This window comes from Colossoma macropomum, unplaced genomic scaffold (genome assembly GCF_904425465.1).
Source record: "Colossoma macropomum unplaced genomic scaffold, Colossoma_macropomum, whole genome shotgun sequence".
NCBI lineage: Eukaryota > Metazoa > Chordata > Actinopteri > Characiformes > Serrasalmidae > Colossoma > Colossoma macropomum.
In genome coordinates, this window is record NW_023494789.1 from 25,984,408 (window position 1) to 25,998,195 (window position 13,788).

The 13,788-nt window shown below is 40.4% G+C and overlaps 1 protein-coding gene across 1 annotated transcript in view; it reads left to right on the forward strand.

The window, feature by feature from the left end:
• lrp8 (low density lipoprotein receptor-related protein 8, apolipoprotein e receptor) overlaps positions 1-12,003 on the forward strand; it is a 169,865-nt gene extending 157,862 nt beyond the window's left edge. Inside the window, exons 17-19 of the mRNA XM_036570667.1 lie at positions 906-974; positions 5,766-5,938; positions 7,575-12,003. Coding sequence (XP_036426560.1) covers positions 906-974; positions 5,766-5,938; positions 7,575-7,613 — 281 coding nt within the window. The 3' untranslated portion in view covers positions 7,614-12,003. The remainder of the gene's footprint in view (positions 1-905; positions 975-5,765; positions 5,939-7,574) is intronic.
• The last annotated feature ends 1,785 nt before the right edge of the window (positions 12,004-13,788 follow it).

Here is a 13,788-nt window from a genome sequence, read left to right on the forward strand (position 1 = left end):
ATGCTAAATAAAGGTTAAGGTGAGGAACACTGGGGATATTAGAATGTTGGGCTGTTGTAAGTTTTGCCTGTGTATGGTGTAAATGTAGATATGATATATCTGTACTTATTTTAAACATAAAAATTGGTCACAAAATAGTACCATCCGCCTGATTCTTCGGTCATTATTCTAAATATTCCTCTAGTAACATCTTGCATGCCCTGAATATTGTTGTGTCTTTCACTCAATAAGCTTTTTCATACACTAAGCACTTTCTTGTAGGGTTATCAGGCTTTATCTGTATGCTTGTGTCGTCCCCTCTAGTTCTCTTAATCTCTGGGCTCAGACTCCATTATCAGAAGCTAATTGTGTTTTGGATAATGGTGGCTGTATGTGCTAATTGTAGGATTTATTTGCTGGGAGTGTCTGTGCTTTGCAGAAACCTGACTTAGGAGAGAGGACTGGAAGTAATAATTTCTCAGTAAAATTGTGTGTGTATGTGTGTTTGCGAGTGAAAGAGATGCTGTGTGACCGAGAGATTGAGATTTTGGTACACTGCCAAAGCAAATGGCTGCTGTGCTCCGTGGAGTGAAGAGAAGGATGCAGCCGTCCAACAGAGCGGGAGAAATTAACGACCTGCTCTTACCTCAACCTCTCAATTGCTCTACTTTGTCCTTCCTATGCTGTTAATGTGCCATTCTTTTTTCACTGTATTAAATGTAAAGTCATACTTTATTGTTAGGACTATGTGAGGTGCAATGCTTTTTACATAAATTTAGAGTTATGAGTCAGTGAAGCAGTAGATGATGAGTGCTCTCATCAATTAGGATATAACGACATGACTGCCCCCCCCCAACGACACCATCACACACTCACATTGCACCCCCCCTCCACCCCCACCCCCCTCTCTCTCTCTCTGTCTGCAGCTGCAAGTGATCACTTCCTCCTGGGTAACAACATTACTGTAGCAGTTCTGGGTATTGTCATCCCCATAGGTAAGTATTGATGCTCAGTATGAATCCTGCATGTCTCTCTTCCTAATCTTCTGCACATCTCTTGCCTTTGCTGTGTGTTACCCACATGCTTTAATGATATTTTCCTCAGGAGAGTCCTAAGTAGCCATTCATAAGGAAACAATGCTATTGGCTGAAGTGCAGTTATTAGAAAGGGTTTCTTTGGACTTTTCAAAGGGAAATTTTGGGCATGCTTTTTGCAATGTTATATTGTCCTATAAGTGAATGTGGGGTCCCTTTTAGACAATGTGCCTGAAGTTTTTTTCGCGCTAATTATTCAATAGTAGATAGAAGTGTTAGCTCTCTCAAACATAATGTTTGGTGGGGGGGGGTTCCTTTAATGTTATTGCTTTATACGTATAGATAGTTTAAGATCCTGGCCATAAATAGCTTTACCCAAACCAACTTTCCAAATTTCTCATTTGCTCAAAAAGCTAAATGATGTCAGAGGTGTATCATTTTGGTAAAAATACACACTTAAACCGCACACTTAATCTATATAGAGCCATGAGCACTCAAAGAACCCTTTGCATGATTAAAGGGCTGTTTGCATAGTGAAAGCGTTCTTGAGATTAATGGAGAATGTGTTGTAGATGGTTCTATAAAGAACCTTTTTGAAAAGGGTTCTATATAGCATCAAAATGGGTTCTTCTATTGTAACAAGCAAGACATAACAGTAGAAGAACGCTTTTTGGTGCCATATAGAACCCTTTTCAAAAATTTCAAAGATTTTTATATCAAAAACGCAATTCAAAGAGCGCAATTTTTAAATAGCAAGAACTGCAATTGTAATTCTATGTAGTTTATATATATATATATATATATATATATATATATATATATATAAACTACATGGAAATATCATGGAAATAATATAATGTAACTAAACTAAACAGAATTTTCAAGAAAAAAGATGAAAAGGCAGAACTGCGATATTCTTGATGCATAGCCAGTAATGAATGCTGATTGCCATCCACCTTGCTGAGTGTGAAGATGACCTTGTCCGAAGCAACCGAACACTCACATGATGCGTACATGACAACACAACTATCTGGCTATCTGGCATACTATGTTAACCGTTCAAACCTTAAGCCAGAAGAAGTGGATATTCTGGTCTTTTTGTCCAAAAACTAAATATAACTGAATTGGACTTTACACACACAAACACATATTCTCTAAGCCGCTTATCCTTCTGGGACAGGGTGCTGGAGCTTATCCCAGCGGTCATTGGGTATAAGGCAGGAAACACCCTGGTAAGGTTGCCAGTCCATCACAGGGCAGGCACATAGACATCCTCATTCACACCCATGGCCAGTTTTTCATCTCCAACTCACCTAACTGCATGTCTTTGGACTGTGGGATGAACATGCCAACTCCACACAGAAAGGACCCTGGACGCCCAGGCAGGGAATCGAACCCAGGCACTTCTTGCTGTGAGGTGACAGTGCTATGTACTGTGCCGCCCAAATCGGGCTATAATTTGTAGAAAATAATCTCAGGCACTATACTGGTCTGAGATATCACAATTAAATATTTTTCCCCAAATTGTTTAGCCCTAATCACAGTTCCATTAGGCTGCAGAGCAGTTCCTTTGCTGATGATGGAGTATCACCTTTATCACAGTCAAATAAAACTAAACCATGATCCTGCAATATTCAACTCAAATCTATGGCCTTGAGCTCTGTTATTGAGACAGCATGAGCACTGGGTCTCATGTAACAGCAGTGCTTCACAGTTATGACACTGTTTGTCCTTGATCCTGTATTCGGCTACTTCAGCCATTTGTTCTTTGTAGTATATCAGTTAAATTTACATTGTTGATCTGCATATACGGTTTGTTTTTCCCAAACACCTTAAGTCTCCACTTCAGTCTGATTGCAATTTTTTTTAATTATTAAAACTAAAACTGAATCCAGTAAATAGAAACAAAACAGAAATATCTTCGTATAATTACAAATACATTGCTAAATCTACCTAAAACTGAACTAAATTTTCAAGAAAAATATGAAATAATATAGAACTAAAGACTGATATATAAAGGTAAAACTGATAACCTTGATCCATAGCTGTTAATGAATGCTGATTGCTGATTTCCATCCGCCTTGCTGAGTGTGAAGATGACCTTGTGTTTGCACATGTTCGTAATTGAGGTCACTAAAACTAAAACATCGTCCTTCAAAAACCGATTTTTCAGCCCTTTTTGTAATTTCAGTCCCTCTCTTATTCCTCTTATCTTTGATGACTGTCTTTTTGAGTGCTTAGGCTCGAAACAGACGGTTAGACAGACACTACATTCTAGCTGTGTGGAGCAGTTCTATAGAAGTGGGAGAGAGAAGAAAAACACATCATGAGGAGGTCTCTCGTGTCCCTCAGACAAAAGAGCAATTAAGGGGAACTTCCAGGGGACTAGCACAGGCACTGCTGATCTTTTAAATTAGGAGAGGGGCTAGCCAGCCGCTGCAGTGAAGCCAAGCATGGTTATCGTTTCCTCCTGAATAGCAATGTACTGCACCCCCTCACATAAACACACACACACACACAGCCAGTCTCATCTCTGTCTGTGCCTTCAAGACCTCCAGCATGCACCCCTTTCCCAAAAAGCCATTGTGAATGTGCATGCCTGTTTGCAGCTCTGGCTCTGATATGCTGTTTTTCAGCTCTCTGTGCAGTTTCAGAAACTCTGGCCACTTCTTATCATTTTTCAGGAATAATGCTTAATAATTAAAAGAATAATCCAGCATTTTTCCAACACATCTCTATCTGCTACATTTAAAACTTACTGACTTAGTGCTGTGAAAAAGTATATGCCCCCTCTTAATTTTCTGTTGTTGCATATTTGTCGGATTGTATGCTTGTAGATCTTTAAACAAAATGTAATATTAGACAAAACACATTTTTTTTAATTATTCTTTCATTTATTTATAGAGCACAGTTATCCAACATGCAAATCACTTGTGTAGAAAAAAAAGTATTTCCTTAGTTATTTAAGCAACCAATTAACCAAGTTTAATTGATAAAGAGATTCAGTTGATTGAACACAGTCAGGCTTGAATGCTTCCAGCCCATCAGATTGATTTAGTTGCCACAAATTTTTACAAGCACACTAGGCCATAATCAAAAGAAAATCCAAAAGCTGTTGAAATATGTCATTCAGGGAAGGGTCACAAAATAATTTCTATTTTTAGTTTCTTCCACAGTAAGAGCCATTATCTGCAAACTAACAATCCTAGGAACATTAGTGAACCTTCTCAGGAGTGGCACAGAGCAAATCATCCAGGAAGTCACCAAAGATCTCAGGAGAACACCCAAGGAGCTGCAGCTCTCTCTAAACTCAGTGTTCAGTGTTATTCATGGAAGAGCATAAAGGCAGAAGATATTGCTAGCCACAAGAAACATCAAAGCCCTTCTCACAATTGCAAAAAATCAAAATCCCTAAGCCTTTTGAGGTGATGTTATATTGACAGACTAGTTCAAAATGTAGCTTTTTGGACAAGACATGTCCATTTATATGTTCTGTAAAGCAAGTTCTGCATTTCAAAATAGTAACATCATACTAACATTCAGACATGGTGGCGGTAGCAGGAAGGTGTGGGGATGTTTTGCTGCTGCAGGATGTGGACAATTTGCTATTACTAAATAAACCATGAATTCGGTTGTGCATTAGAAAATTCCTAAGGAATCTGTCCATGAGCTGAAGCAGAAACTGAATCAGGTTAAGCAGAATTATCCAAAACAGAAAAGCTAATCCACATCTGAATGGCTCAAAAAACAAAACTAATGTTACAGAGTGGCCTTGTCAAAGTCCTGACTTCAGCCTCTGTGAAAAAGAGTGGGCTCAAATTCCACAATGGTGTGAAAGGCTCATATCAGATAGGAAATGATAGTTGGAGTTTTTGCTATTAGATCAAGGTCAAGGTCAAGGTCAGTTGTTGTTAGGTCAAGTCAGTTGCTGTTGGGTCAAGGTCAAGATCAAGTTATTAGGGGACAGCTATTTTTCACATGGGTGATTTACATTTTGGATAGCTTTGCTCCTTAAATAAATGAAATAATAAAAAAGTTTAAAAAAAATGTTTTTTGTTTGATAAAGTTCTTTTAAAGTTCTTTTTTCTAATATTGGATTTTGGTTAGAGATCAAAATGCCTTCACTGTGACAAATATGCAGAGAAAATCCAAAAGGTGCAAATGCTTTTCCACAGCACTGTATAATAGGAGCCACTGGACAGTTACTGAATTCTGTCAGCAAATGTTTATGCAAAGTGTGTTTTTGTAGAACGCTTCAGTGAATTCTTCTATCAAAAATATGTGTAAATCAATCTCCAAACATTTATTCTGTACAATTTGTCCTTTCAGAGATAGGACTAGTTTTCCAGAGTGAAGAAAGTTTTGTAATTCATTACCTTTGTGTGAGAGCTTTTGCGGGCTCCTGTCTGATCACACATAAACACTGGAAAAGCTTAGCGAAAGCGATAAGATTCTGATGTAGCAAACAGAGATTTGATTGAAAAATACTGCAATAGAAACTTGTACCGAGAGATCATTTTGATTAATCTGATATTTGAAAGTAGTGGCCATCTCTTTGGAGAAATTTGAAATATTTTACCTGTCAAGCTACTCAAACACCGGAACCACTTTTTGAGCCATCTATGCCAAGCTGCTGTGTGTGTTTTGAATGTGTGTCATGAAGCGCTGCTCTGTGTCCTCTGGCTGTGTTAACGCCCTCGCCGTGTCTGTCGGCTGTGTGTTAAACGCATGCAGTTCCTATCCTTGCCACAGTGGTAATCGGCCTGCTGTGTACCGGAGGCTACCTGGTCTGGCGCAACTGGAGGCGACGCAACACCAAGAGCATGAACTTCGATAACCCAGTGTACCGCAAGACCACGGAGGACGATGACGATGATGAGATCCACATCGGACGCAGCGAGCAGATCGGCCACGTCTACCCAGCCGTGAGTGGCAGCGCCAGACAGCCCTTCATAGCTCTGCCCCTAGGGCCCCCCGATCCGGCTGCTCACTGGTACTCAGGGGCACCCATGTTAGCAAGCACCAAGTGAAGGAAAGGAAAGGTGGTTTAGTGTGGATGAAAAGAGACCAGGGCCAAACCAGACATGGCCAGCACATGCTGATGTTAGGAGAGGAGACCACTCTGCAGCACTAGATACGCACATTGTCATGTTTCTGACACTCAAAAGTGAACACGTTCTGACATGCATCCTTCATCCACCAAATTTTACTGTTTTTTCTATTCACACTTCACCACATTTTCATTCATACATTGTTGGAAGTGAATTTCAGTCTTCTTGTTCTTCCTTTTAGACGCATTTGGTTTTGTTTGGTCTGTGTCACATTATGTGTCTTAGCATTATACTTCTTGTTTGATGTTTGATAACTTGGAAACAGTGATCCTCCCAGAGCCAATATGGCTGAGGTAGGGATGGGTAATGAGCACCTTAGATGACTGGACAATCTTTTTGAGGAAACGTGTTTTGTTTGTTTCAGTGTATATTTGGTTGGATCTTATGGTTCATTCATACGTTGACAGTATCTTAGTAATCACAAGCCTGACTTGTATTTTGCCAGGAAAAAGCAAGCTTAAAGATGTAACGGCCTGAGTAACTTTTAAATTGGGTGGTATGATGGCACGACTTTCTGCCGCAGAGGTGAGATGACCAGGAACAGGGAGGATTGCTCCAGTGTCAGCGTGAGAGTGGGCTCGCCTCCTAATACCCAGTAAAGAGAGAGGATTCTGTGCAGAGTTTGAGCTGTAGGGCGCTCTTCTCCAGTCAGACTGTTAGCTATAAGCTGAGATAGAGTTGTCAGTGGGGCTGGGGGAAGGGGGCTGTCCCAGTGACTGAACAGCAGAACAGGATTCCTTCCAGTGCTCCAGTGGAGCTGTGCCTGGGGGGTGGGGAAATCTGCCTATTGGACATCTCTGAGTCTGTGACTCGTCTTCCACTTGTTTGCCCCAACACACACAAGCACACACACTCTCTCCCTCCCGCAGTTTCTCCATATCTCTCTATTTGTGTTTCTTTCTTTCTTTCTTTCTAGGCCTGTCGTGATCATTAAATTTTAGCAATTACTTGCTTTATAAATAAACATGATTAGAAATTTAACTTTTGAATAAAATTTAAAATTAACTGTCCTTTTTTGTTCATTGTATTCAACTATTAAAGTACAAGACTAAAGTGGCCAAATTGGCTTATTAGCTATATTGCTATGTAGTTGTTACAATACTGTAGACTACAGACACAGCTCAAGCTCAAGTAAACAAATATTACTCATCACTACCCTCTAATGGTGTTATAGCACCAGACAGAATTTAGAACTTTAGTTGTTTTCGTCAGTCCTCTGACTTGTTTTTACATCGTATTGCCTCAATCCAGCAGATAAAAATGCGCCCAATCCACATATGTTTGTGAACACAAACAACTGTGAAAAATAATTGCGGTCAGCTTAAATAACTCTTTCTTTCTTTCTTTCTTCCTTCCTTCCTTCCTTCCTTCTTCCACTCTTTATCCAGCACTGTATGTATGTAACAGTATTTTTTTGTTTGTTTGTTTGTTTTTTATCTGCTCTCTGCAGCGCGTGGCGCTCAGTATGGAGGATGATGGATTTCCCTGAGGCCGTTTTCTCCTTCCCTCTATCCCTCCCTTCTCCCTTCCCTCCCCTCCCTGTGTCCATCCATCCTCACGTCTCGGACCCGTGGTCTCCTGGGGAGACTACACCGCTACACAGGGGGGCACACAGAGAGAGCAGAGGACACAGGCGCTCGCTCTCCATGGCTGAGTGTTACCAGACAAACTGGGTTTGTCTTTTAGTGTCTGTAGAAGCCTGTAGTTGTTCTTTCAGAATCAGCAGTCATTACAGACTAACAATAACCTCTGCTTATTTTTAGCTTCTTTATAGCACTACTCTTACTACTGCCTTTACCCATAGGAACAGTAGTAGTCAATGCTGCTTAATAATGACTAACCTTACAGACATGTCCTATTAGAACTCCTGATGGGGGTTGCTGCAGCGTGCACTGCAGGAATGGCCTGCTGTGTTTCATTAATTAGATGCTAATTTTTTAATTTTTTATTTTTTGGCTGATGTAAACATGCTAAGCCTGTTTGGGGCTGAGCCATGGATGCAGAAATGGGTATCCTTGTGGGCATGGCTGTGCCAGAGGCGAATAACACAGGAAACAGCGGGACACAGCTCAGGGGAGGGGACGGTGGCTAATCTGCTCTATTGGCATGAGATGTTCATAAAATTAACACTGAATGGGGATGGAGGGCATGGAATTTGCATACACAATGTATGTAAAATTCTGATGCAAACAATTGAGACGGTCTGAAGTGATATCTTATATGACGATGAAATTATTTGTTTGCTATTGTGAACAGGACCAAGTAACCAGTAAGTAAGTCCTGAAAGTTAATGTTTTTTTCTTGCAGCAATCTTCCAGTACCACATCAACTGTACTTAGATGTCTTCCATACATAATGGATCCAGGCGTAATCTTTCATGATTATTTAACGTGTCATATAAGGATCTGGAGCAGGAAAGGAAGACAGTTTCCCATACTGTACGTGTCTTTTTCTTCAGCACACCAGCACTGGGTCTTCCATGTCCCAGAGCTCGCTACTCCTGAGCTCTTCCCAGCCTAATCATCTGCAGGGATAAAAAGCATCTCAGTACTCCTGCATAAGTTTCTGTTACCAGTTTAGTATATGATTTTTAGTTTTACCTCAGTCATATGTTATTGTGCACACATAAAGGAATAAGGTTGATTGTTTGAAAATCAGCCCTGAAAACAGAGTTGATTGTGATGTGATTTGTTCTATGACCAAAACTCTGTCACATCTACTCCTCCTGCCTGTATTTAGCTGCTGAAGATGACACTAAATACCACGTGGTATGACTTAATTGTACAAAAGATTAATCATAGATACTGTTCTCTGACTATCCTCTCAGCCATATGAGCTTCCTGCTCATATCCGGGTCTATCATGCTGAGCCCATCCGGTACGGTCCACAAGATGAATGAGTGGTCATTTATCTCTGTACCATTTCATCTTTGGAACACTGCTCAGCTGATTGGACACCTGTAAGACACAGGTTCAAATCTGACCTGATAAAGTAATGAAGCCCTGAAGTCAAGAGTCAAGCTCGCATACTGCTGTACATATGGAAACTGTTCAAGGTGACCTAAGCATGTTTGAGACATGCTGTCACCTTAGTAGATTGTGCAGCCCTGACAATATAAGCCTTGGCTTAAAGAGGAATTCCACACAAAAGAAGAGATTTTCTCTTATTTACCTTGATGTGCTGAGAGAAAAGCGGTACGAGTTCTGGCATTCTCACCAGAACAAGACATTTGCCTGCTCGGAACTGATAATAAGACTTCACAATTGCCAGATGGTGCATTTTGATTATATTGGTGTGGCAGAATTCTCTGCCTTGTGAAGATTTTTTTTTTGGGCTAGATTTCTCTCTTAAGCGATTCGCGAACAGGGTGTGCAAGACTGTTGACTCCTCATCATCTGTGTGTGTGTTATGTGTGCTGTGCTGCACTGCGTGTGGGTGGCCTTGCATCTGGAGTGCCTGTTTGTTCTTGGCCCCCTCTGCTATTCTCTCCCGTGACATGCCTAGTAAAGCATAGAGCTTGTACAACACCTTCAACATTTCAAAGAGAACTCCTCCAATAAGATACTGCATGCTTGCTAGTGTAGGAGTCAGCTGGTCAAGGTTCTTTCGGCATGAATTGTGGGAGACGTGGGAGAGAGGGGTGGGCGCATGTGAAGTTCTTTCTCTGATTGCAATGGCCAGCATTTGCTGCTTTAGTGTACAGACTCTGCTGAGCGTGCTGGCATGTAGCTTTCCATCTTTGTGGATGGCAGTGCTGCGATGAATTTGATCTGTCAGGATGATCTGAAGCTGGCAGATGTATCCTTATCGCAGTTTGCTTTTGTAGGAATCCGTCACTGTTCATCCTCAGTGGTGTTTCACGTGGACCAGTTTCAAAAACGAATTTTACCGCTGTCATATTAAATTCTCGTCACTCATAATTGAACATGTCATGACGAATGATGGACCAAAAAAAATTGTCCAAAATTACATATTGATTTTTGTGGATGTGCATGGAAGTTAAGAAAGTCTTTCCTTCTCCTAAAGATATGTTCTGTTATGACAGTGACGTTTAGAAACGGTTTGTTAGTCAAAAAAAATCTTTTGTAACATTGCTAAGGTAATAGACTACATTTTTTAATGTTCTAATGTTATAGAACTTGTACTTCAGATACTTCTTTGACACCAGGTCTAATAATGTGAACCACATAGGTCTCGGATTCTTAAGAATCTTAGACGAGCAATACAGGGTAATAATACTTGTCTTTCTCCAGACTAGGTCTGGGTATTTGTGTGTGTTTTGTATGTGTACATAAATATATATGGTTAGTGTTTTCTGCTTTTAGAGATCAGAGTTCTGCACAAACATCCTTTTCTAAGTAGCCGTGACTCCATAACTTCAGGTGCTGCTATGGAGTTTGCTCATCTTCAAACACTTTTAAAGGGATGCTTTGATGCTTTGAGGACTCTAGCTATCAAGATTTTTGGAGACTGTTTGAGTTCTGTAAGTTAGGGATACGTAGAGACATGTTATCAACCATAATTTATTTTGCGGTCTCAAAGTTCTAGAAGAAGCTTTTAGAGTCTGTCAGCTAAAACTCAGCCTCTCTGTAGATGACTACCAGTGCTTTGTCGACCTTTCTGCATTCTTACTCTATGCATATCTAATGGTAATCCCTGCTGTCCTATGGTGCAGTGCAGGGTTGCACCGAGCTGCTTCTTCATCTCTACCCATCGTGACTAACATCAGTTTTTAACCATTTCCAACCTTCTCACCCCACCTACTCAATCAACTCATCCTCCTCATGGCCCCAAATAGTTATGTTGTGTTTGAAAGGGCTAGCTTTTCCTCCACATGGGGGAAAAAAACACACTGGACAAATGAGCTCTCCTGAAACTGTACAGTACTCCCTCCTCGGTGTGGTGGACTTCGAGAGCAAAGCCCCCCCAAGTGATTTGACTTGTGAAAGGTATATCTGGTGACTTAACTGTAAAGCTTGGTCCTTTTCACCCTGGTGACATTCCTATCGGTTCGCTTTGTAATCTGTGGATATTATGACCTCCATTTTGATTTCCCTTGTGAGATCGTGTACTACTTGAAGAAATGTCCAAGCAAATTTTCCTTGTTTTTTTTTTTTTTTTTTTCATATGTCGATGTACAGTATCAGGAAGCAGAAAGAAGGGGTCTGTTATTTTCATTCAAACAAACATGTCCATTCCACAACCGTATCCAAGATATTTTCTACACTGTTTGTTGCACAAACTTTTTTGAGAAGCCTTCTGCACTGTGTAAATGATTACATGGGGGGAGGGGGGATGGAGGGGGGTTGATGGGAGCTGTCCACCGGGTTTGAATCATGATTTGTAAATACGTTTTCATACAGCAAAACTTTTGATAATGTTTTGAACATTTCTTTAAAAGGATATGTATATTAGCCTCCTGGAGAAGAAGAGTGTAGACCATATATGAATTTATTTGTACACGAGAGCACTGGATTTCTTTACTACTTGATTGTAACTAAAAATTAATCTGCCAAAGTGATTTAATTTTTTTTTCCTCTGTGTGTGTTTAATTTAATTAGATTTTTAACAGTAAATCATTGCAGAAATAGGCATTCATGTTGTATTTAATTCTATTTAATAGATTCTGTTCTTTGTTGAAAGAGAGGATTATCAGTTTAATTTATTGGTGCCTTGTTTGTGTTTATGTACTTTATTTTTTTGTGTTTTTGTGTCTGTGTAGGTTTTTTTTTTTCTTTTGGGGGTGGATTTTAATTTAGTGACACTGTACTTACATGGGATATCTGTACTGTATGCCAAATGGTCTCACTCACGTTTGTATGAAAATGAGCTGTTGATAAATATCTCTATATATTGATATATTAAATCGATAAAAATCAGTTTTGGCCTTAGATTGTCTTTTTCCATTCAACGAGTTATTCAGGGCCAGTGCGTTCGCTTACTTCTAGGTTTAATCTCTCTCTTTCTTTAATCAGTGCAGTCGGTTTGCTATGCATGTAGGCTCTTGACTGGTAGCGTCTCCCAGTGTGTGTTGTGTCTGGCTCCCCAGAGACGATGATGATGGTGGCTCTTTGTCTGCTACTGGCAGGAAAACCTCCCCCACTGCATAGCCCGCTAATTTGGTTAATGTCTCTATTTAGCATTAGCGTGTACTGAATGAGAAAGACAACAAAATGAACCCCAGTGGCCTCTCTCTCCAACAGTGGCCAAGACATTTGATGGATATGATATTCATAAGGTTGCCATGGTATCTAAGAGGGGGCGTGGTTCTATTGTTGTTTGAGGATCTTGCTTCTGCTTGACATCACTGTGTGCATGATGAAAGGGGGATCATTTTATGACCTAATTGGTCTAAAAGGAATCTGATAAAGTAGCTATTTAGCTGATCTCAGCAGACACAATGCCACTTATTATAATACAGGGGTACAGGGGTGTTCTTTTTCTGAGGTGTACGCCACAGCCATTTTGAATCATGTCTTTAAACCAGGGGTGCCTAAACTTTTCGTCTTGGAAGGCAAAATGCAATGTTTATGGTGGGCTGAGGGCCAGAAAGACAAGCAATATACAGCGAAAGAAAGATGGTAAGGTTTAAAATTTTATTTTAACATCATTGCTAAAATAAACACTGATGCTACAATAATCCAAATACAATTTTAAGAGGAAAATAAGAATTTAAAAAGTTATACACACTGTATGGCCAAAAGTATGCAGACACCTGACCATAATTTTCTGGCAAGCCAAATCAAACATCCTCACAGCCAACCCATGGGTCACACTTTGGGCAGCCCTGCTTTAAACCATTTGTCTTTAAAGCGACGTAAATGCCAACACTGCTAATAATTAATAGAAGTGAACAGATACAATTTAGTACTATGGAAGTAAATCCTGCTAACCAGATGTGATGTTTTTTTCACTGTTGGGCTTGTTAACAATTTTAAGTGGACTGCCCCTTTGAACAAGACAATAATCAAAGTCAAAATGCATCTGGCTCTCAACAACTTGTACAGATTATTTCTGCACATTAACCACACTGCCTTTGCTAACTAACCTTTTGCTGCCACCAGGAGATACACCCCACCTATCATCCCAAACACAGCAGCAGGGAAATATCCAACAGTGCATTCATCTGTTTCACAGTGAAATATTACTTTCCCTTTGTTTTCAAGGTCTGGTCCTTGCCGTATCTCAGAGTGGGATGAAGGACTTTTGTGGACAGCAGTGTTCACTCTTTTGTAAATCCTTCATTTCAGCGGGATAGATGACATTTAGCCCTGCCTTCCACCTGGGGTATTTCACCAATTATCATCCAGCCATTGTTGAATGTGGCAGGAAGGGGCAGAACGGGGGAGAGCAACAGTGTCAGTGTGAGCTCTGGGTAAAGCTATTAAGAGTTAATTGCTATCAAAAATTCCCTCTTTCAGCAGGGAGCGCTGTTTGCAGACAGCTGGGGAGCCGCAGACGGGGCAGAGGAAGTATGTTCAGCACTGATTAGAAAAGGAGGATACAAAGGGAGGAATTGAGAGGCTCTAGTATGGTTTTCTACCTCTTCCCATCTCTCGCTCTCACTCAGTTTATTGCTGAAGTTAATTAGTCTGGTGACATAAGTAATAACCTAAACCTTTTTTACCTGATGGTCTTCTGCATGACCTTCATTCCTACTTGAT